General features: G+C 46.5%; 1 protein-coding gene across 1 annotated transcript; it reads right to left on the reverse strand.

Annotated features, from left to right (window-relative positions):
- Positions 1-11948: 11948 nt before the first annotated feature.
- On the reverse strand, positions 11949-16460 carry LOC136450464 (uncharacterized). Its single transcript, XM_066450907.1, has 3 exons — positions 16161-16460; positions 14756-15025; positions 11949-13490 (listed from the first exon to the last, which is right to left on the reverse strand). The coding sequence occupies exons 1-3, from the start codon at positions 16305-16307 to the stop codon at positions 12144-12146; spliced, it is 1764 nt and encodes a 587-aa protein (XP_066307004.1). The 5' UTR covers positions 16308-16460; the 3' UTR covers positions 11949-12143.
- Between the last annotated feature and the right edge of the window lie 9221 nt (positions 16461-25681).

Genomic DNA, 25681 nt, shown 5'->3' on the forward strand with positions numbered 1-25681 from the left:
ACGCATCCAGAGAGCGCCGTTTCTACAGCGCTTTCGACCGCCCACCAACATCGCCAAGTACACCGAGGAGACAAACCCTGATATATGGCTCGAAGATTTCTGACTCGTCTACCAAGCTAGAGGGGTGGATGATGACCATTTCATCATTCAATATCTCCCCATCTACGTCGGGGAACATGTTCGGGCATAGCTTGAATTCCTCCCGCACGACAACATCTACGACTGGGTGGACCTCAAGAGGGTCTTCGTTAGAAATTTCTAGGGGACATATGTCCGCCCTGGTAACTCCTGGGACCTCAAGAGCCGCTAGCAGGAGCCCAGCGAGTCCCTACGGGATTACATCCGTAGGTTCTCTAAAAGATGCAACTCCCTTCCTGATGTCGTCGACACGGACATCATCAATGCATTCCTCTCTAGGACAACATGTGAGTCCCTGATCCACAAGCTTGGGTATCTAAAGCCCCGTACCACCCAAGACCTACTCAACGTCGCCACGAACCACGCCTCTGGTGAGGTGGCGGTCGGAGTGGTTTTCAATGGAGGCCAAGACAAAGGCAAGGTCAAGCGCGAGGACCAAGACGAGGGCCCCTCCACGTAGAGGGGCAAGAAGAACAAAAAGGATCGACGCCGATCGGCCAACACCATGTTGGCCGCCGTAGCTGATCGTGTGGGCAAGTAGCCCCAGTAGGGCTTGCCTAACCACTTCAACAAGCTCATGGATAGCCCATGCACCAACCACGCCTACCTCGTTAAACACCTCTACAAGGACTACGAGCTCCTCAAATGTTTCCTGTGATAGGCCAATAAGCAAAAAGAAGGAGACGATAAAGAGGCGGCAGCCAAGAAAGGAGGCACGACGGGCAAGGATGGGGATAGCTTCCCTGACCCCAAGGAATGCATCATGATCTTCTAGGGATCCGATGCCATCTGCTCCAAACACCAGCACAAGGTACACTATAGAGAGGCATGCGCCACCGAGATGGCTATCCCCTCCTTTCTTAGCTGGTCGGAATCACTGATCACCTTCGATCAGAGGGACCATCCCTCCCACGTCGCTAGACTAGGATGCTACCCGCTCATCATCGACCCCATCGTCCACAAGAAGCATCTCACCAAGGTGGTGATGGACGGAGGCAGCAGCCTCAGCATCCTCTACGTCGACACCCTCGACACCATGTGCATCCCCTAGTCAGAACTCCACCTAGCGGGCTCTCCCTTCCATGGTGTGATCCTAGGGGGCGCAGGCGTACCTGCTCGGGTAGATCAACCTACCCATCATATTTGGCAACTGAGCCAACTTCTGCTCAGAGGTCCTCACCTTCGAAGTGGTGGTCTTCCTAGGGTCCTACCATGCCATCTTAGGGTAGCCATGCTACACCAAATTCATGGCGATCCCCAACTACACCTACCTCAAGCTGAAGATGCCAGGATCAAACGGCATCATCACCGTGGGCAGCGCCTTCTCGCACGCCTTCATGTGCGACCGCGAGCATTTTGAGCTCACCACCGCGGTCATCAACTCACCCAAGCTCCCGTGGCTCGGGGAGTCATCAACCCCAGCAGTCCCGGACTACAACAAACCAACCTTCTTGATGGCCTTTCGCCCACTTGAGGAAACCAAGGCGGTGGGGATCGACCCCACTGACCCAACCAAGACGGTGCGGATTGGGACCCAGCTCCCCGCCAAATAGGAATGTGAGCTCGTCGACTTCCTGTGCACCAATCATGATGTCTTCGCATGGAAGCCATCTGACATGCCGGGCATACCATGGGACATCGCTGAGCATGCACTATGCCTCATCCTAGGCTCAAAGCCCGCCAAGCAGTGCCTGCATCGCTTCGATGATGAGAGACATAGAGCCATAGGCGAAGAGATCGCCAAACTCCTAGCAGCCAGATTCATCAGAGAGGTATTCTACTCCGACTGGCTTGCCAATCTTGTTCTTGTTAAAATGAAGACCAGGAAATAGAGAATGTGCGTCAATTATACTAGCCTCAACAAAGCATGTCCGAAGGATCACTTTCCTTTGCCACGCATGGACCAGATAGTCGACCCCACCTTAGGATGTGAGATCCTCTCCTTTCTGGATGCCTACTCAGGCTATCACCAGATCATGATGAAAGAGTCCGATCGGCTCGTAACCTCATTCATCACCCCGTATGGTTTGTGCTGCTATGTAACCATGCCTTTCGGTCTAAAGAATGCTGGCACCACTTATCAGCGGTGCATGTAGCAATGCTTCATCGATCAAATTGACCCGCTAGACCAACCTTGTATGGAAAATGGACCCTAGGCTCATTTACTTTCGATTTTGGTGTTTGATGACCAACACAACCAAGTTGGACTAATGAATTTGTAAGTAATTGTTTTGTAGTTCAATAGGGTGCAAGACGTGACTTGGACGAAGGCGACATGATGATCCGATGATCAACACCATAAGCAAGACCCAAGATATCAAGCAAAGTCCAAGTATAAAGATAGGAACCAAGCCGGACGCAAGAATGCGAAGATACGAGCTCATAGAGGTGACCAAATGCTAGACCGGATGCTGGAAGGCGATTGACCAGATGCTTTGATCAGTGACTCAACTACAGCATGCATCAGTAGCAGCGACCAGACGCTGGACTAGACGTTGGTGGCAAATCGACTGGACGTAGAACTACAGCATCCGATCAAGTACAGAAAGGTTCTAGAGCGGCAAAATTGCAACCGGACATGTCCGGTGGCATGTGACTAGACGCTGGCAGTGTCTGATTAGTTGATCGCGGCTCCAATGGTCGAGACAACCGGACGCATCGGGTCAGGACATGATCTGCGTCCGGTCAGTAGCAGAAAAGCGAGATTTCATCCCCAGCAGCTACTTTCTTAGTGGGGCTTATAAATACATCCCCCAACAGGCCATTTGAGGTAAGTGGAGCTGAGAAAACATATCAAGGGTGTTGATACACCATTTTAGTCATCTCCACTTGCATAGTGCTTAGTGATTCATTAGGTGATTAGCGTAGGTGCTTTGCGAAATGCTTAGGTTGATTAGACCACCGCTTATGCACTTGCTCTAGGTTTAGGCCTAGTGTTTAGTGAGGTTTGAGTACCTCTTACCACTATGTGCTTGCGTGCACCATTGTTGTACATCGGAGGGGCTTGTAGTCTTGCGAGATCACACCAACCATGGTTGTGGTGTGGCCGCCACCGTGTACTAGAGGGAATAAGGCCCGCGGAGTTTTGGCCGGAAGCTTGATAGTGAATACGGCGGGGAGCATCCGGGAGAGGCTTGTCGGAAGGCACGTCGGAGACCCACTTGCGCATGGGGAAGGCCCGAGGCTATCCACGGAGTTACCCGACCAGGAGCTTGGCCCTTGCGAGGGGCTCCAACGAGGACTAGGGGGAAGCTTGCGTGCTTCTCGATACCTCAGTAAAAATACCAGAGTCATCGATGGGAGTTTGCATATCTCTACCTTGCTCTTTAGCTTCCGCATTTACATTGATTGTATTACTCCTTTTGCGGTAGAGATAGCAACACACTAGCAAAATCGTAGTTACACATTTAGATAGTTTGTCTATTGCATAGGTTTTGCTAGGGTTAGAAAAAGAGGCCATAGTATATAAGTATATTTTTAAGTTGCCTAATTCACCCCCCTCTTAGGCGTTACGGTCCCCTACAAACCTAATCAAGTCGACCGGCCAAAACCAACCATTGCCGTCTATGTTGATGACATAGTGGTCAAAACGGCTCAAGCTTGCGACCTGATCGCAAACTTGGCCGCGACATTCGCGAACCTCTGAAGGTTCAACATCAAGCTGAATCCCGAAAAATGTGTTTTTGGGGTTCCGAAGGGGAAGCTACTTGGATATATTGTGTCCGAGCGTGGCATCGAGGCCAACCCAAAAAGATCATAGCCATCTCCAACATGGGCCCTATACGTAACGTCAAGGGTGCACAGAGGCTCACCGACTGTCTGGCTGCCCTGAGCTGATTCATCTCCTAGCTCGATGAATGGGGGATGCCACTCTACAAGCTCCTCAAAAATATAGATGCCTTTGACTAGACTGAGGAAGCTCATCAGGCTCTAGAGAGCCTCAAAGCATCACTGATGTCAGCCCTAATCCTCATCGCTCCCAAACGGGGAGAACCCCTCCTTCTCTATGTTGCAACAAGCAACCATGTGGTGAGCGTCGCCCTGTCATCGAAAGGGAGGAGCCAGGACACCACCTTAAGGTCCAGCGACCCATATACTTCATCGAGGAGGTACTCATCGACCTCAAGGTTTGGTACCCCCAGGTGCAGAAACTCCTATACACCGTGCTGATGGCAACCTAGAAGCTCCTGCACTACTTCACCAACCACGAAGTCACGGTCGTCACTTCAGACCCACTCGGAGACATCGTCCGCAACTGCGATGCCATAGGATGGATCTCCATGTGGGCACTCGAACTCATGGGCCACAACATCAGGTATATCCCTCGTATCGCTATTAAGTCTCAGGCTCTCACAGATTTTGTCACCAAATGGACGGAGGTCCAGCTACTGACCCGGATGTCACCCACGAGTACTGGACAATGTACTTAGATGGGTCCATAATGGTGCCCGGCTCGAGGGTTGGAATGGTTCTGATCTCCTTGAACGGGAGTAGGCTCCACTATGCCATCTGCCTCTATTTCTCGGCCTCAAACAATGCCATGGAATACGAGGCCCTCATCAACGGGCTACGCATCACCATCGAGCTCGGCGCTACACAACTCTACGTCCATGATGACTCAAAGTTGGTTGTTGACCAAGTCATGAAGGAGTCCTCCTGCAAAACCCCTCATGGCAGCATACTGCTAGGAGGTGTGTAAGCTCGAGGACAAATTCCAAGGGATCGAGCAGCATCATGTCCCTCGAAAGGACAACGATGCCGCTGATTTTCTTGAAAAATTCGCCACCAGGCGGGATCCATCTCCGAGCAGGATCTTCATCAATGATCTCCACGAGCTGTCTGCCTGCATCCTAGAAGGTTCAAGCCAGACACATCCTGATGCTAACCCAATGCCCAAGGGCTCCGACCCCGACACCAACCCGACGCTCAGGGGCTCCGACCCCAGTATCTCCATGACGACGGCGCCCACCGACGTCATCGTGTTGGCACTCAATCAAACCGACTGGCGAGCACCGCTACTCGCCTACCTCCTTGAGGAGGTTCTCCCACCCGAAAGGACTGAAGCCCGATGGATCGCTCGATGCGCCAAGACCTTCATCGCGCTCGGTGATGAAATCTACAAATGGAGTCCATCGGGGGTGCTCACGAAGTGCATCCCTACCAACCAGGGGAAGTAGCTCCTCGAGGTCCATGCTGGGATCTGTGGACATTAGGCGGCCTTGAGGTCGCTGATCAGAAAAGCCTTTTGCTAAGGTTTTTACTAGCCCACTGCACTACGAGATGCAAAGGAGGTCATCCGCAAGTGTGAGGGATGCCAATTCTATGCTCAGCAAACTCATTTGCCGGCATAGGAGCTTCAAACCATCCCCATCACCTGGCCGTTCGCGGTCTAGAGCCTTGACATGGTAGGACCCCTCAAAAAGGGCCTAGGCAGCTTCACTCACCTGCTCATAGCGGTTGACAAGTTCACCAAATGGATAGAGGCCAAGCCCATCACTAACTTCTGCTCGGAAGAGGCGGTCAAATTCTTCCTCGACATCATCTACCAGTTCGGCGTTCCTAACTGTATCATCACTAACCATAGGACTAACTTCATCAGAAGAAGTTCCTGGACTTTCATGATGGATACAGCATCAGGATCGACTACGCCTTGGTCGGACATCCACGTACTAACAGTCAGGTCGAGCGTGCTAATGGCATGGTCCTCCAAGGACTTAAGCCACGCATCTTTGACCAACTCAACAAGTACACCGGGTGATGGGTTGTAGAGGTCCCAACGATCCTCTAGAGCCTGAGAATGACTCTGAACCAATCCACAAGGTTCACACCCTTCTTCCTAGCCTACGAAGCTGAAGCAGTGCTGCCCTTCGACCTCAACCACGGTGCCCCAAGAGTGAAGGCTTTAGACCACGACCGGGCCATGGAGGCTCAGCAAGACACAGTTGACCTACTCGAGGAGGCCCATGAGATGACCGTCATCCACTCTGCTCGCTACCAGCAAACTCTCTGTAGGTACCACAAAAAAAGATCAGGGGGAGGATCCTCAAAGTCGGTGATCTCGTACTCCAGAGGACCTAATCAATGAAAGAGAAACACAAACTCTCTCCACCATGGGAAGGTCGCTATATGGTGACCTAAGTAATCCGACCGGGTGCCTACCAACTGAAGGACGACAACGACAACGTTCTCACCAACACTTGGAACATTGAACAGCTATGTCATTTTCCCCTAAATTTGGTCTTATCGCTTTTATTCAACATATGCTCCTGTAAAGCACCCTAGCCTGAACACTTTCAGCCCAAGTCGCTCGGGGGCTCCATGAGGGTATAATACTAAGTACTACCTCTCTTTTTTACTATCATATGGTAAAAACTTTTTACCCAAACTAAAGGGCATTTCCCAAAGGAAAGAGCATTTCATTCCTTTTATTACCCTATGTGACTTTGTTTTTACTCCTAACCGAGTGCACCCCGCCATGACCTATGGTTACGAGCAGCCTCGCCTCATAGGCCACGCCCAGGTTCTTAAAGTTGCAGCCTACGGAACGAACGGGCAGGTGCGAAAAAGAAAGGATAAAAATAAAGCTATGCTAGGATAAAAAACAAGGAACGGATAGTGATTCTATCATAAAGCAGAACTGATGTATTCATTGATACAAAAACTATTCATATGGGGGCTCCCCCACGAACTTAATGGTTATATTTGCTGGCTACTTCTACCCCAAATGCTACTGTGGCCGCTCGGTGGCATCGGCTGATGCCAAAGGAGAGGCCACGACACATACCGTCGGACATAACCACCACCATAAGGGCCCCGCCTGACTCTACCCCCTCGACTTCGACAAGCGCAACGGGTACCTCAAGGGTGTCGCACCCATAGATGCTCAGCAGAAGAGCATGGAGCTCTATACCTTCTCATGCAGTCGAGGCAGCTCCTAGACAGGGACGCTGCCCCCCAAAGTATGGCCACCGTGGCTAGAGGATGTCTTATCAAACTTTATGAAATGACCAACCTGAGTAGCTACAAGGGCAAAACCCCCCACCAGCGTAGTCCTGAGTGTCTTTCCCTCCGACAAGACTCGCCCGGAGAAGATTCGCCGGAAGGAGTCCACGTGTGGATCCATCCCAATGAAAGCCTCACAGATGATGACGAAGCCAGCGACGTGCAGTACCCTCTAGTGCGCCACCTCCCAACGCTAGGATCCGTGAGTCCGTCTCGCCCGATCCCTAAAACTGCCTCGGCTGTGCCCGACGCCAGGATCCGTGAATCCATCTGTCTCGCCTGATCTGTAAGCTGCCTCAGCTGCGTCCAATGCCAGGATTCGTAAGTTCGCCTCACCCGATCCCTAAAAAAGCCCACTGATAAAACCCCCCAAGCGATTCTACCCGAATCGCCCGGGGGCTCGTGGGCTACACCCGCGGGTGCACTCGAGTGCACCTGCTGACAAAACAAAAAATTCCTCCGCTAGCAAACACAAAAAACCCCCAGACGATTATGCCCGAATTGCCTAGGGGCTCAGGGGCTACACCCATGGGTGCGCTCGCGTGCACCCGTCATCAAGACAAAAATCCCCTAGATGATTCTACCCGAATCACCCGGGGGCTCGGGAGCTCCTGTCTGGTTCATAAACTCGGGGTCCCTCATGGGTCGACTTTCTAGCAAAGGCTCAGCCCAGCAGACGATGTTGCGATCCAAATACCTAAATGACAGGCTAAAAGGGCGATCCAATCTCCGACCGGAAGGCCTAGCCAAGGAGGAACAACGCTCGCTTCTGACTCTAGCCTACCTCTCTGGCCGAAAGGCCTAGCCAAACACCGCCTCCAACTCTGACCCACGTCTCCGACCGGAGATGCACCGAACCCTTGCCTACAGCTCTTCTCCAACTGGCACAGTCAGAGCCGACTAGAACCAACCGACTGGAGATGTCTGCTCGGTGAGGACCAGGAAACAGACGGAGCAAGTAAGGCAGGGCACTCAAGTTGACCATGATACCGAGGACCGTACCCTGCACACTTGTAGGACAGAAACCGACATGACATGTCAGAAGGGTGCCCTGCAACCTTCTAGACATGCCAGAACCCAAACAGTGTTGTAGGCGTCGACATTTGCCCTACAGTGTTATGGGCGCCATCAACTCCCATACCAGACAAACGCGGTAAGGCTCACCCCACATGCCTCTGGACATCAACTGTGTTGTGAGCGCCGTCATCTACCATACATGGTGAATGCGGTAGAACTTCCCACATGCGTCTGACAACAACAATGTTATGGACGCCTACCATCATCTTGTACCCGATGGCGTGGGCAACAAGACTTAGTAGCATGCGTACTCTCTCTCTCTCTTGTAAGGTTGTCCCCTTCATCTATAAAAGGGGATGCGTTCTCTCCCAATAGGGAGATCGATTAGTTCACTTACATCGATTCACCCTCTGCTGAGCTTTAGACACTCTAAAGCTACACAGAGTGCACGCTCGAACACTTAGCACATAGCGGAGCTCCGGTCACTCTTGGCCCTTCAGACTAGAGTCTGACCGGACTTCTTGCAACCCCTATCTTTCTCCCTTCCGTTTGTAACTCCACAGCAAACTTTGAGCACCTAGGCTCAGGAATAAAGTCACCGACTCAAACTAGACGTAGGGCACGTTGCCTGAACCAGTATAAACCATGTGTCATTGAGTGCTAGGCCACATCCGATCACAACGTACGGCAAAACTACAAATATTTATGTGTTGATCACTTTCTACACCGATGTTACTCAACAAACCAATCAGATGTGAAAATTTACCTCTGGGGACTATAATAACTGGTAAGAGTAGTAGTAGTAATCAGCGAATTTCCTGCAGATGGGAAGGGTCGGGGAGAAGCTCGACATCGACTTTGTGGTATCCACCGGGGTCAATTTCTACGACACCGGGCTAACGGGCGTCGATGACGACGCGTTTGAGCAATCCTTCACGGACATCTACAGGGCGAACAGCTTACAGAAGCCGTGGTACCTAGGTATCTGAACCTGAAACTTGCGCTCTTCTATTACCAGTTCTATTCCTCTTGTATCTATGCGACGACGGAAAATACTCTTGTATTATATGTTCACTGAGGCTTCATTATGCACGCGTGCGTTTTTGGTTCCGGGAAATCATGATTACAAGGGTGACGCACTAGCTCAGTTTAGTCCAGCCCTGCAGAAGATCGACAGCTGGTTTATTTGCATGAGATCATTCATCATGAATGCTGGTGCAAATTTACTTGTGATAAGACTGGTTTGGATACATGGCCGTTTCAGCATTAGACATGGCTTTTACTCTCTCCAGCTTAGGATTGCACCACTCTAGCTCCTACTAAGCCCTGCAGATATTTGAGACTACATATTACTACTTTGCAAATTAGTGTGCCAGGTACTATCCAATGAGAAGTGATGGTTTCGTAGCAAATTGATGTAGGCCCTGTTCGCTTATGCTGAAATTTGGCTTATGCTGAAATGTTATGAGAGAAAAACATTGTTCCATGACTGAAAAGTAGCTCAAGCGAACAGGGTCGTAACTTGTTGCATCTCATGATTTTCTGACTACAAGTGACATGCTACCGATTATCATGAACTGTTTTGGGGTTATAGAAGGTGCACAGTTAGCATATGATTTCGAACTTCTATAGAAATTAAGTTGTCGATTTCTTCATAAGTACAAAAACACATTGCTTTTATTCAGAACTACAGCCTACTGTTCACAATCTTCCCTTTGTTGCTGTTATATTGGTTGCTTCAATAAATGATTATATTGTGATTTTGGTTAAGAAAACAGGGAACCGGAAATACTTATATCACCATTAGGTAGTCTGAATGATCTACTACAGGATGTCTGATTCTAACATTATATCTACATGCCGTTACATCATTAGGATGACTGATTATTTTTCATATACAAGTTTTGTTATACAAATATGGCATGTGTATAAGATAAAAAGACTGTTATACAAATACTCATGTATTATTGGTTTAACTGTTGTCAGATGATATTCTTTCTGGTTTCTCATAATATGGTCTCTTTTGTGATAACATAAGATGCACAGAAACATTATTTATGTTTGCTCAACTCCACCTGGGTTAATAACTGAAATCAAATTGCAGCATACTGCGTAGTCGCAATCGAGTCAGTTGGGCGGCAGATTCCTATGATCTTCCTGGGGATGATCAAGGAGGACTTTAACAAAAGATATGCAGGGGGCAAAGCAGCAACAGCTACAACCAACAGTCTCACCCGAGATTTTGGGTAACAGTTCTCATTCTTTGTCTGCAAGAACAAGATTTTTTTTTCAGGCTTTCAGATGCATTTCCAATACTGTACACTGCCCTTTTTTTATTCCTCACTGTGGGCATGCTTGGGGACTGGCAATACAGGTTGAGGCTTAGAGACCAGATGCAGTACTGTACTAATCAGCCAGAGGAGGTGAGTAAGTTGTCCAAAGTGAAGGCTCAGGTCGAACGAGTGAAAAACATCATGATGGAAAACATGGATAAAGCCCGCTCCGCAATTGTCTGGACCATCTCATGCTTGCTAGATGTAGAGAATATTTTGGTAGAAAGGTGCTTCGCACAGACCTTGCTGAACATTTGCCACGGCGATCACTGCTAGTCTGCCACCAAGACACTTATTTAGGCAACGATTGGTAGAAAATATACTTATTGTAGTTCTAATCCTTTGAGTGTGTCCTGGAAAATTATCAATATATTTCAAATGAGATTAGTGCTAATATATCTTAAATATATTATGTACGTTGTTTTTTAGTGAATCTTAAATATACCACATGCTTTGTTACCGCATATATTATCTTTTAAATGTTTGATTTATACTACCGAAGGTCGCCGTAGCGTTAGCACGGAAAAAATATCATCGTTTGGTTGTTTTCATGTGTATCTCTAAAATGAAGCCGTAGCGTTAGCACGAGCACTATACTAATAGTTTGAAAGGGGGTATTGGCCCCGTTCGCTTGTCTTAAAAATGGCTTGTTCGGCTTCTTTTTTCAGCCGGAACAGTATTTTTCTCTCACAACAATTCAGCTGGAACAGTGTTTTTCAGCCAGTTTCAGCCAAGTTTCAGACCAGCGAACGGGGCCATTATTTCAATAGCTATACTAGTAGTTTGGAAGGGGTATTATTTCAATAGCTATAGTGTCTAAGAACTAACTGTTACAATTAAAAATTATCCTCTAGCAAAGACAACATTAACTAAAAGTGCTGTCTACAAAGATAATATTGTTGAAAAATATTCTTTAACGAAAACAGTATTATATATTGATCATCATAAGTTCAACGCCCTATGACAAAGTTACTCCGAAGAAAATAATCTATGCACACGGTATTAATAGTATTGTTACTTTAACCAACAATAATCAAACACTCCTAATTATTATAATTATAACTACCGTAATTACTATAATCAACTTTCTCTATTCTAAATTATAAAACATTTTGTTTTTTCTAGATACATTGCTTTAATCCTGTATCCAGACACAATATTATCTAAGTGCATAGCAAAAGCTATACATCCAGAAAAGTCAAAGCATATCATAATTTAGAATGAAGTATAATTGGATCTACCTCTCGCAATTTGGAATGGAGTGCAGTTGGATCCAGGGATCCAAAAGAGGGCCTTACAAAACTGCGATGGAAAGAAAATTAGCGGCAGGTGAGCTAAAGTTGACGGATGACGGGCAACAGTTTTTTTTTTTTTTTTTTTTTTTTTTTTTTGACACAGGCACGCTACAAAAAAATGTCAGGATGCCCGCCGGTAATTGGCTTCGAATATATACATATCTGAACAGTCCAATTGGCGCGATACGTTCGTAGTACACGTGCTGCACCAGTTACATGAAAAAAAATCACAATTATATATGTACATAGTACAGATAAGCAGTACACGGCATCAGCTCAAATCTTATTTATTTAGCTGCATGATAACAGTCGTAAGTCACATAACTGACACCAAGCACGGCGCCCAAACTGGATCCAATCACCACGCGCGTGGGGGTGGTGCTCCCGACCCTGCTTCGTTCAGCCTGTCGAGCAGGGTGTTGAAATCCATTGGCTGGCCACTCTCTGCCATCCTTTGGGTGACGTTCAGCACCTGGTCCCTAGGGTATCCCATGGTGATCGCCTTCTCCATCATTTCTCCGTAGGGATGGCCACGCATCATATGCGACCCCGGATGGTTCATGCCGACTCCACCTGGGGGCATTTGCTGCGGCTGGACTGCTGGAGGGCCGCTTGGTGGGTACGCGTAACCAGTGTTGTAGCCTTGCGGATTGCCCTGTGGCGCATACTGTGGAGGGCCAGCATAGGACCCTTTGCTTGGAGGTGGCCCAAAGGAGCCCTGACTTGAAGGTAGCTGGTGCCTTTGCATGTTGTGCTGCGGCAGTAGCTGAGACGGTGGGATGCCAGGCCCTCCATACGAATATGGCGGTTCAGAATGGCTGGCACCTGATGGAGCAGCAGTGCTGTATGGTCCCTGCATAGCCACATTGCCAGGAAGAGTTTCAGGGGTGGGGTTCAATGGCTGGTGGGGTTGATAATGAGGGTAGTTTGGTGGGGTTTGAGGTCTCATCTGAGTTTGCACAGGAGGATGTTGTGGTTGCATTGCCTGAGGAGGAAGCTGTGGGCTAGATTGCTGTGGTTGCACTGGTGGAGGAGGATACTGTTGAGCATTGGATTGGGGCTGCTGTACTGGTTGCGGTGGAAACTGCTGCACATTGGATAACTGGGGCTGCTGTGCAGGTGGAGGAAATGGCTGTGAGAAAGTCTGTTGTGTCTGGGCCACCAGTGCAGGAGTTGGCTGGGAGGATTGCTGGTGCCACTGCTGCTGGTAAGTAGGGTAAGGCTGTCGCTGTGTTTGATTTCCGGCTTGAGGTGGTTGGGATGGAGCATGGACCGGAACATCTTGTGCTGGGGGTCTTGCTGGTAAGTATTGCACTTCTGGTTGCAATTGTTGCCCCTGTGTGTCCTGGATACCTGGAGCTTGGCGCTGTGGGTAGCAGACGATGGCTTGGCTAAGAACATAGCGGTCCTGTTGTGGCACAGGAGGGGTAGGGGCTGATTGTTGCACAGGTTGATCCTTGTACTGTTGGACTGATTCAGAAGCTCTAGGTGCAAGTGATGGCATCACCTGATGAGGTAAAACAAGAGCCAATTGCTGGTTTGATGTATCAGGGTTTTCTTCAAGCTTCTTTTGCTCAGGAATAGATGGTGTTGGTACATCTTCCTTCTTTTTAGATGTATCTTGTGTAAGTTGAAATTTGGCCAATTCCTTCTGAGTTTCAGCTAACTCCTGTTTGTCCCTAAGAATTTGGATAGACCTGTGTACCTGCATCATTTTCAAAGCAGAGTAACTTTATAAATAGAGAACATGTCAACCTAATAATAAAAGATCTGTTAAATACATAAACAAAAATAAAACATAGATGTGGAAATTGAACAATAAAAATTAGATGATCAACCAAACGAAAAGGAAACAATCTCCAAATTTGGATATGGTCAGGTTTTGTTAGATAATTTCTAAATAGAACATGGCACATGTTAGGACAGAACCAGTAGCAACTTGTATGCTCCAGAGGTCCAGCCTATATCTACCTAACTTATATGCTCCAGTGTTCCAGCCTACATCTACCAATTCATATACAAAGGAATGTCGTCAACCATGGTTTAGGAAGGGGTCTACATGAGACATAAGTGTACAACAGTCAACAGACATGGAATAGTGTTTTCCTCTCACAACATTTAATTTCAGCATCAGCGAACAGGGTGAATGAGGCTGGATTGCCTGAGGGGAAATTAGACCATAGGACTTCCATGTACGTTCTGTCTGTAGTCCACATGAATTGTCCTTAAGATGTTCTCCAGGAGAAAAAAAATACACAGGTGTAGAAGCTTCATGCTGAGATACAGGTATACTGAAATTTTATGATACAATTATGGATTTTTGGGATGCACAGGTGACAAGCCCCTATGGGTTGTTCTCCCATCATAATGACTCTTCCCTGCAATGTCATTTCTATGAAGACCAATCAACATGACCTACATCATTTGTGAAAGTGCCCTCTAAATTAATGTATGCCATGGTACCACGACATTGTTTTATGTGGCTATAATTATAATAAACAAAACCATGATGTGTAATTTGTTTAAATTACACACCATGGTTGTAACTATAATAAACAAAATCAAAATGAGCTGAAAACTCTTCATAGAAGTACCACATATAAAAACACAGCATAACGACAAGAATATATTTGAATGACTAAGCTAACACTTCTCTATATTAAGTACCTTTTACAACTTGGACTCAACTTACTATTTACTGAATGACAATATCCAACACACATGACAAATAACATATCTGAATAAAAAGTATCAGAATGTTCTGATCATGGTGCAACAAGAATTCTAGTGAGATGGTTTCATCTAGGGAAATTATCATAGTACGATAATGACATCGATGAGCATATAACATGATCATAGTATTGATACTAGATTCATTCATTCATAAGAATGCAGAGACAGATAGCATGGGAGTAATGTGGAAGCATCATCTACTCTGAAGCATCTTGCTCAAAATAGCACTTTACTTACTTCATGTAGATGTTTCTCAAGAGACTTCAATCTATGGTCAGTCTCATCACGAAGTACATCGCTTCGAAGTTCACCTATGGATCTCTCGAGCTTATAGCAATAAATCTCCAGTTGTGAAAGACGACTAGTGATTCCCTCGAGAGATCGTAGCAAATTATCAGCGTACTTTTTCATGCATTTCTCAACAGCAGAAAGCACATCCTCCTTGCCATAACTTTCTTGTTCATAAGGTTTCACAAATGGCCTCCCCAATCTGCTGTCATGAAAATCCTGTTGCAAAAGCACAGGGAGGGCTGAGAATAATGAATACAAGGCAAACATAATCATCACAAGCACAGATCAGAGGGATCAAAAGCCGCTAATTTGCCAATTCATATGAAGACATTGAGCTAGGTAGCCAGCCCAACCAGAAAATAGAGCCGTGTGGATATATACACAGAAAGCAATTGACCCAGAGCATTCGATACAACAGTATGCACATAATACCAAGGCAACGACCCTTTTGAAAAGAACCATCCTAAAATTTACAACATTAGAAAGCGCAAAGTCTAGTCACATATGGATTTATTTTTCCTAGTTCATCAACAATAGAAACATTGGATGTTTCCTAAAACTCTACCCTCAAAAGTTCCAAGTTTGCAACCCATCGAGACTTTTCGAGAGAACAATAGCCTCTGCAGGGTCTTTAAGATAAGTATGACAAAACTTTCAAAAAACAAAGCAATCCACATTACAAGGGATGCAGAGTCATGTTTCCATAAGCATACACCTATTTCCTCAACACACTTCAGGTAAAACAAACATGGCCACCATCAATCATTGTTTCACAATGGGACTATTCGATATGGAAAAGGCCAAAAGGGTAAATATCATAGCAGCTCCTGTTTAAAATAGCATGGCTCTGATGTCACGACAGCAATAACACACAAAGTAGTTCAGTCTAAATCTAACATGAAGTGAAAAAGTTGACTGTCTGTTGGCTAAATTGCAAACGCAATGACCCTGATAGTCTGAACGCATTGCAGATAGCCAGATATATACGATGTAAAACTTGCTATGCCAAAAACTAGAGTGACACGATTTTGCACAAAAGGCAATTGATAAAAACTATGAAAAGTCATTTAAGAATAGCGAAGACAGTAGATGAGTCAGAAAATTAAGCCATACATAGATTACATGTAAACCCACAAAACGTTCCATCTGAATCAGTTAAATAAGAAACTGAACTTGTTTAGGTCAGTTTCATTTGTCCTGGTTAGAAATTACCGATCCAGCATACAAAATATACCAAACCTTATTAGAGCCAAAAATCCACACCAAGACAACACGCCGAACCAATTGACTAGTGCTCGCTGTAGGGACAGATCAGAGAAGGAAAAGAGAAGTGGATTAAGCGGACGGGCACCTTGTCGGCCGGATCGGGGCGCTTGGGCTCGGATGTGGCGGCGAAGTCATCGTAGGAGCAGAGCACGTCGTCGGCGCCGAAGTCGAAGCTGCGGGATCCGCCGCCGCCGCCGGAGCCGCGGCTCGAGGGGGCGCCGGGGACGGACATCGCGGGGCTAGGGTTTTGCCCGGGCGGCAGCCGGCAGGTTGTGCGTCTTGCTTGTGTGGAGGAAAAGGAAAGGGAGTTGTTTCGTGTTACGGAGCGGAGGGCAGGGGGACGGGGACGGGGACGGGGACGGGGAAAGATGAGCAACAGAGTTGGAAGAGAGATTAGTGTGAACGAATAAGGATTACGTCTTGGACGGTTTGGCCTGTGCCGCCGGGGTGTTAATTAAGAAAAGGCTTCTCGCCGGCTCGGTTGGGACGTAAAGTTCCGGGCTTGTTTTAAACGCCTAACGCGTCTTGACTTGACCCGATGACGACCGATCTTATCTTTGTGGGTTCATGTTTCATGGGCCGAGTAAAAAAAAAAAAAAAACTGCAGCTGCCAAGCTAAACGAGGACCATATTCTCCAATCTCCCCTCACAGAAGAGGTGAGAAATACCCGGGCCGCCACGACCCAAAGTTCAATTAATAGGACCCAAAGTTCAATTTATCTCCCTTAATTATCGCCGTCGTCCAATTTTCTCCCTGAACTACAAAACTAGTTTTTTAATCTATATATCTCTTATAAAGCTAAACCCCACTACAACTTTTATCTCAACATACAATACATCCACATCATTTCTCACTATCTATCTATATCACCTCTCACTAATAGTTATCCCACTAATTTTCAATCTCTTAATACAAGTTGTTCACACCATCTTCACTAAGCGCTATTTGATTTCAATATATAATAAATATAGAGGGCATTCATATTGTCGGGTATTGATATTAGGGATACCCAAAGTAAGGAAGTTAGCGCCCACGCTGACTTCCCTGGATATATCAAGACGTATTAAAAAGTCTCGCCCGACCTCGAGGTTGCGGCCTCCGTCTTGCCCGACCCCTTAGGTGCGGGCTCCGTCTCGTCCAATCCCAATGATGCAGGTTCTGTCTCTCCCAAGGTCGCGGGCTCCATCTCGCCCGACCCCTTGGGTGCGGGCTTCGTCTCACCCAAGGCCGCGGGCTCTGTCTCGCCCGACCCTTTGGGTGCGGGCTCCGTCTCGCTCGACCCCTTGGATGCAGGCTCCGTCTCGCTCGACCTCGAGGTCGCGGGCTTCGTCTTGCCCGACCTTGAGACCGTGGGCTCTGTCTCACCCGACCCCTTGGGTGCGGGCTCTGTCTCGTCCAAGGTTGTGGGCTCCGTCTCGCGCTGACCCCTTGGGTGCAGGCCCCGTCTCGCCCGAGGTCGCGGGCTCCGTCTTGCCCGACCCCTTAGGTACGGGCTCTGTCTTGTCCGACCCCAAGGACACGGTTTTAGTCTCATCTGACGGAGACCCATACCGTCCCCAACCACTCTAGGTCCAAGCGTATGGCCCTGGGTCAAAACCCTGACACTAGGGAAGAGACTAGCACGCCTCGACGTAACCCGTGGCCATGACGAGCCATATCTGAGGATTCACATCAAGAACAGTATCGGGCATGCCAGTGTTGTTCTGCCTAACCCTCGTACGGACGTTGACAGACGTGTCAGTTCACCACGACGTCTGCGCGGGACGGAGTGGAACGCCATGACCGGCAGATGACACCTGGGCATGGCGCTAGTGACGAACAAGACCGCGATGTGGAGCCGTCCCTGTTGACATCTACAGGATCGGCGGGACCCGCATGAAGGACAAGAAGGACCCGGTGATCTAGAAGCCTTCTTCTCTCTCTCGTTCTTCTCATTTTTCTCCGCTGTAACCTGCGCTTTCCCTTTGCCTATAAAAGGGAAAGCAAGGCGTCCCACAGGGGAGGATGAAATTGAAACACAAGAGTACGACACGAGCACACGGCTGAGTGGCAAGCGAGCTCTCAGCACCCGTTTACTCCTTCCACTAAAGACTTGGGATCCTCTGCCTCTCTCGCCTGTTTGTAACCCCTACTGCAAACCAAGTGTCGGTAACACGAGCAACAGCGAACTGGACGTAGGGTCATTCCGCCCGAACCAGTATAAACCCTTGTGTCCGCCGAGCACACCATCTGAGCCAGACGCACAAATACAAATTTACCCGTCGATGGTCCGAAAACACCGACACATATATTGCTATTTGTTTTGCCATTCCATCGTCTTATAATTCACTCTAATTCTATTAGATTTTTTTGGATTCTTTCATTGCCTTGTCTAATTTTAGTAAGAATGGATATAAGAACATATAGGTTTAACTCATACATACAATAATTTTATTTCTAAGAAAGTTCCGCAGCAACGCGCGGGAAAATCCTTTTAGTATCCTCAACTTTTGAAACCATTTGTTTTTCACCTTAAATGGTTTTGATAATGCTGATGTGGCACCACATCAGAGGGAGATAAATTAGACTAAGTTCAGGTAAATCAGACTAGAAATGTTTTAAAAAAATATCGAAAAAATACAAAATAATTTTTCAAAAAATGCATAAACATTAACATGAAAAAATAGTGTAACTAAAATCGGTTTAATCTTAGAAAAATGGTTTCACCTCAAAAAGTTATGTAACTAATTCTAGATTTTTCCCCTAAAATCATGCTCTATCTTAGTACCTAGCTTGAAATTATTTGAATTTTTACAGAGTCATTTTGGTGCTTATTTACTAGTATAAGCTTATGTTATCTATTATAATTAGTCGATGTCTGATCATTCGAACTACGTAGAAGCACCAATGGAGTGTCATTAGGATTGTATATGCCATGTGCTACAGGGTGCATGCAACCACGCCAACTGCTTGAAAATTTGTCCAGGACAGGGACCAACGCCTACCCTGTTGCACATACGTATAATCGTGACGACGCTCTATTGACGCTTCTACATAGACCAACATCGACTAATTATAATGAGAGCTTATACCAATGAATAAGCATCAAAATGAGTCTATAAAGATTCAAATAATTTCAAGTTAGGTACCATAAGATAGAGCATGATTTTAGAATAATGCAATTAAAAATCCTAAATTTTGGTTTAATCTTGGAAAAATTGTTTTACCTGAAAAAAATATGTAACTAATTATATTTTTGTCTAAAATCATACTATATCTTATAGTACCCAGTTTATTATATGAATCCAAGTCATGCTTATTTGCTAATATAAGCTCTTGTTATCTATTATAATTAGTTGATGCTTGATCACCTAGACTATGTAGAAGCACCAGACAACAGTGGAGTATCGTTAGGATCGCATGTGCCATGTGCTACAGGGTGCATGCAACCACATAGGCTAACACAACTACTTTCAAAATAGCTTGGGGAGAAAGAAAGCTAAGGTGGATTATAATGTGGACATATAGTCCCAGTTGGTGGCTCGGTTTGGGACTACATGTGCTCCTTTAGTCTCGGACTGAGCCACCAACCAGGACTAAAGATGCGTGGGATCTTTAATATAACCCTGGTTGAAGCCAACTTTAATGCACTATATTTCCTCTCATTCAATCTTGATAGTAGTAGTCTGAGTCACTACTGACCTTTTCGAGTCAAATGACGTGGTGATCTCGCATTATAGTATTATATATTAATCCTAATTTTGTGGGCGGCTTGCTCGGACACTTGGTCATAGAATCCATGGAAACAGTGCGCACCAATCAGTGTCAGATAACTTTCATAAAATTGTTCGAAAAGGGGCCTTTCTCTGATCCCTCTTTTGGTTGATATAAACCTTGTGGTACGTATCATACTATTTTCTGTATGGTGCATATCATGTATCATGATGTCAGTAGCCAATCAGCATGCAAGGAAAACATGCATTCCGAGTGTGCTGACGGCCTCGATAGTCTCATTATTACTGTACAATACTAATGCAAAGAAGAACAATCCAAATCAATGCAAGGACATGGTTCACTCACAACAAAAATATACTCCATTCCATAAGTATCGTCGTCGGATAATAAAGTTACAAGGGCGCTCTCTTTGGTGCAATTACAAGCCTGCGCTTGCTTATTACAACTCATACATAGAGAAGTAAACTACAGCAGTATGTATGTACTATACCTCTAGCCTCAGTTTCTTGTGTGCATTATAGGATGTCAGAGGAGCATAATGACACCTCCAAACACGACACACCCGGCTGAAACCGATGCAGATTATACTTACCTCTCTGACTCAATATATATCTGGAGAAAAAAAAAGAAAGAAACAAGAAGAGAAACAGGAAACACATATGGATCCAATGATCAATATTCGTGTGACACTGTGACTTGACGTGCCATTCGAAGCCACACAACGAGGCTCGCCTGCATGGCAGCATCGATCATTGCATTGGCCTGATGATGATGATGTGTATGCATGTCTAGCCATGGTGCTGAGGGTCCGGGCCACCCGGCACCTCCCGCTTGCGGGCGCCGTCGCCTTGCACGCTCTGCACATTCCACCTCCCCCTTTGAATGCCGCCCCGTTTGCCACCGCCGGTGCCGCCCGCGCCCGCCCTCGCCTCGGTCCCGGCCACGTCGTAGCTGTCCGGGGCAGCATAGCCTGGCGGCACGACGCGAGCTTCGGCCGCCGTTGCCGCGAGCGCCGCGCCGACGATCAGCACCAGCAGGCTGCAGAGCACAATGCCGACGCGAGCCATGGATGGAACGTACCGAAAACGTTCGCGGTCAGCAGGCCGACGACGATGCAGCGCGCAAGAACTGTCTGCCGCGGGACGTGTACCGATCGAGAGAGAGGCCCGAGAGCTGGAGTCAGTGTGCGCCTCGGTGTCGTGCTGCCCTGTCATGGCCAGGTGCCACCCGCTATTTATAGGGCCAATGGGATGGAGTCACGGGGCAGCAGTTACAAAACAAACATTTGTTTGGAGGGCCCGGGCGTTTTTGTGGATAATTGGTGGGTGGTTTGGTTTAGGTGGTGATCGAGTGGCCACTATCGCTGGCAGAGCAGCGGCTGGCTGGCTAGCGCCGGCAGGGCAGATCATGCATGCAGATATGCGGTGGTGCGCCATGGAAGTTTTGTCCGCCGCTTTCTTCTTCCTGCGCTGACGATGTGTGTGAAGTGTGATTATATCCCGATAGATCCTGCAATGGCCCGGCCGCGCCTTTTCGCCTTCGTGGCTCCTGGCTTCCTGCAATCTGCACTTCGGCCGCGTTTCAGGCGATAGACGGCGAGAGGCGCTAAGGCCAATGCGGTGCTCCGATGTTCGCCTGTTGCGCATGCATTCCGGTGGGTCAGCCGCTGCGATGATGCTTCTACCTGTGCTGACTGTGCATGTTGCACCACTAACTACCTAGGAAGGTTCCGTTCATGTGGATGATGAATGGAATATTCAGATGTGAAACTGAGGTACTACCGAAAGGTTTTACAGGAATCGACGTTGATACCTTTTTCAGATCTAATCTAATTGATGTTGACAACTTGACTGCATCCGTCCGAGCTGTGTTACGGTTACAGAAATGTTATATACTGAAGTATATATGGCTATAACATGTACACTTGCGTGTAAGGACAAATTGGCACCATAACTTTTCATTGAAACTCAGTTGCCAAGAAACGATCATCCAAAGTGCCCCTACAATTCCTCAGCAATCTCCTCCAATCCCCATGAAGAATGGTATATCGAAAGAACACCTAAAGTTGCAACTATTTACCCGCATTTGTCATCAATCAAAGAAATACATACGTGAACCCTATTCATCCACTGCCCCTCCCACCCCATTCAGCGCAGCACGCCCGCACCATTGCATACCCGAATGCAGTTCAAATAATAGGTGGAACTTACAATTGGAAGTAGTAATGAACTGGTCCAGCAGTGCAGCAATACATGTGTTTTTTAATAGAGTAGAACAGGATCTGTCATGTATCTATATACCTGTTGCAATGATGGTTGTGTGCAAATAGTAGATAAGTCAAGGGGAGAAGAAAAAGAAAGTTGCTGCAAAATGAGATGCCTTTGCAACATGAGCTCAACGAAGATGTCATGGATGACAGGGACATGGGCAAGCTACGAGATGCTATTGCAGCTGCTTTGGCGGCCACATGATAGAACCAAGATCTTTTGTTATGTTATTGTGCCCGCAAGAATATACTAATGGAATACAGTATATAGATGCATATATATATCTAAATGTATGTTAATTATGGATGCAATGGCGCCAAAGGGAAAATGCCATTTTTTGTTGACAGAAAATACGGTAAGAAACATAAGCTCATTTTTGCAAGATCGATAGAATCAATATTTACAACCCTTGCATTCAGTAAATTGGATCGCTTTGGAACAGCAAACTTTTTGCAATCTCATTTTGATAAGTAACTGCAGGAGTCTGCACTATTCATTAGATAATGTGCAAGTCTAGAGTGAGAAAGCCCTTTGAATTCCTTGACCAAATCACCTTTGAGGTGTCAGGATAAAAGTGCCCCATCATCAACGATTACTTAACGAACACCTTTGTCGCTATGCAGATAGTGCCCAGTGGGAAGGAAAGCAATAACCGATAAAAGCCATTGCTTGGATGCTATAGAAGCCTTATTACCTTGCCAATGTGCATGCTTCGTCAAAAGCCCCAGGTACCTCAGAGTGTCAGTAGGTGTCTCTGTCCTAGACTTGTGCTCTATCGTCTTTGCAACCGACTAACCACATCCTAACTTGCAACGACTGGCTGACCTCCTCATACTGCGAAAAGACAACTTGAAGAATTTTATGGGATAATCATTCCAAAGCAAACCAAGGGGTCTCAGATGATAGATATGAATGAGTTGTCAAAAAGCAATCCACGTTTCAGATACACATTGAGTAGGAAAGACACGTGATATAAATTATAGTAGGTATTCTCAAAGTTCCAATCATGCTAAAGCACTCAGAGCAGGTTAACATCAGCTAGATTCAAGTTAAGCATAGTAACAAAAGGTAACTCGCTTCAACCTCTCTATCGAGTATCGACTGTACATAGCTGAGGTGCACCTTGGCAAATCCAAAACAATCATCGTTTTCCTTTTACCCTCCTATTGGCATGCTTATTGACGGAAGTGATGTTTTTCAGTAAATAAACGAAACTGAATATAATAATAGATTCTTCATGCTCACTACAATTTTAAGCCATGGCATGATTCTTCAGTTCTTCACATTCCATAGATTACTTGAATATAAGTAATGGTACAGTACCTTTGGGACATTTCTACCTTGCGAATCATTTCCATTTAGCTCCTTGGACATGCACAATTCCATTCCCTTGTAACTTTCCCAAAGTACAAGGATCAGATTCAAGTGCCCAAGGGAGCATTGTCATTGAGACGTAAAATCGTAAATGGTCTTGAGGGCTATGTTCCCAGGTAACCACAAAAATAGCAGCCATCCTTCTTGCCTCTTCCTTATCCTTGCTCAACCCTAATCATGATGATAACTGAAAGGATCAAGATGCCCAAGAGGGAGGGTGAATTAAGCTAATTCTAAATTTTCTTGCAATAATAAAATCCTACGGTTAGCCCAATTAACCCCTTGTGCCTAGAAAAATGTTTCTATTACTCTAACGCACAAAGGACATGCAACCTATGTTCCAAACTTACTCTAGCATAGTAATTCTATGAATATAAGAACAAGTATTGAATTGCTCAAAGTAAATGCTCAAAGTAAATAGAGAGAGAGGAACGCGGCGATGTTTTGCCGAGGTATCGGAGAGTCGCCACTCCCCACTAGTCCTCGTTGGAGCACCCACGCAAGGGTGTAGCTCCCCCTTGATCCGCGCAAGGATCAAGTGCTCTCTACGGGTTGATTCTTCGACACTCCGTCGTGGCGAATCACCCAAAGCCGCTCACAACTTGAGTTGGGTCACCCACAAGCTCCGCCGGGTGATCACCAAGCTCCCAATCACCACCAAGCCGTCTAGGTGATGGCGATCACCAAGAGTAACAAGTACGAACTCTCACTTGACCACGCGAAGCCTAATGAGAAGATGGATGCACACTTGGCTACTCTTGATTCACTAATGAGGCTACTCTCTTGGATTCTCAAATCTTAATCACCTCACTAGGACCTTGCTCTTCTTGGCACTCACAAACGTGTTTCTCAGCTGTTGGAATGAGCAAAAGTGACTCCACACACGAGTGGAGCTTCTATTTATAAGGCAGCCTGAAAAACGAACCGTTACGAGCTTCTACGGGGTGACCGGACGCTCCGGTCGTATTGACCAGACGCTCCGGTCAGTTCAACCCGCGAACCAGTGAAAATGTATTGACCAGACGCTGACAGGGTTCGGTCACCATTGACCGGACGCGTCCGGTCGCATTAAACCCTTACTGGAACCTTACTGGACTCGACCGGACGCTGAACCCTCAGGGTCCGGTCGCAGATTCCCTTCTCTGGAACCTTACTGGAGTCGACCGGATGCTGCCTTTTAGTGTCCGGTCACTTGACCTCTCCAGCGTCCGGTCGCACCGAACGTAGTTTGTTGATCAAATGAACTGACCGGACCCTACGGCCAGCGTCCGGTCGCACCGGGGTCAGCGTCCGGTCAGCATTTGACCCTCCATTCACTTTCAACTCTCGATCATATGTGAATGAAGTTTGCTCCAAAGGATCTTAGGCATTCATAGGAGCTACCTAGAGCTAGTTTTAATAAGTGTGCACCACACCTAACTCACTAGACTCACCTAGGTCAAGCTACTCGTCCATACCCCCTTAATAGTACGGCCAAAGGAAAAGCAAAATCCTAAACTACTCTAAGTGTCACTCCAACTTCAATCGACACTTAGAACTAGTCATCCTTAACCTTGTCGTCTATCCTTTGAAAACCGAAACGATTTCCATCGTAGGGGCATGACAACCTTAATTGCCCAATTGATCTCCATTACCATGACCTAACTTACTTGTCTCTGCAAAACACACGTTAGTCATAGTAATCTTGTATTATCATTAATTACCGAAACCCAACTAGAGGCCTAGATGCTTTCAATCTCCCCCTTTTTAGTGATTGATGACAATACCACCTCGAGTATGTGAAAGAGTGAGGTTTTTGACGGGCTTGGTTCATATAAGCTTTTGTCAATAAGAACAAAAGTGTTAGGCAAGCTTATACGACCCAAGCCAACATAATGTACTCAAAGAATATGAATTAAACAAGAGTACAAGTAACAAAGCTCATTTGCATCGGAGTATAAAAGCGGAAGCAAAGGCAAATGAGCATAACACAAGTGATATGACATATAAATAATGCAAAGTAGAGAGCACACATGTCATTTATCGCAATCACGTAGATATCACTATCACATAGATATAATAATATGCATGAAAGTAACACATGAATGCATAGAGTAATAGTGTATCACACAGATAAAACTCTAAATGTATATAATAAGCTAATACTAAATAACTAGCTCCCCCTAAAAGTCACTCCCCTGAGTCTACATACTCGAACCCTCTTCCCCTTTGGCGTCAAACACCAAAACCTAAGGGTCGGTCGACAGGGCT

Source organism: Miscanthus floridulus, chromosome 5, assembly GCF_019320115.1.
Source record: "Miscanthus floridulus cultivar M001 chromosome 5, ASM1932011v1, whole genome shotgun sequence".
NCBI classification, from domain to species: Eukaryota; Viridiplantae; Streptophyta; class Magnoliopsida; order Poales; family Poaceae; genus Miscanthus; species Miscanthus floridulus.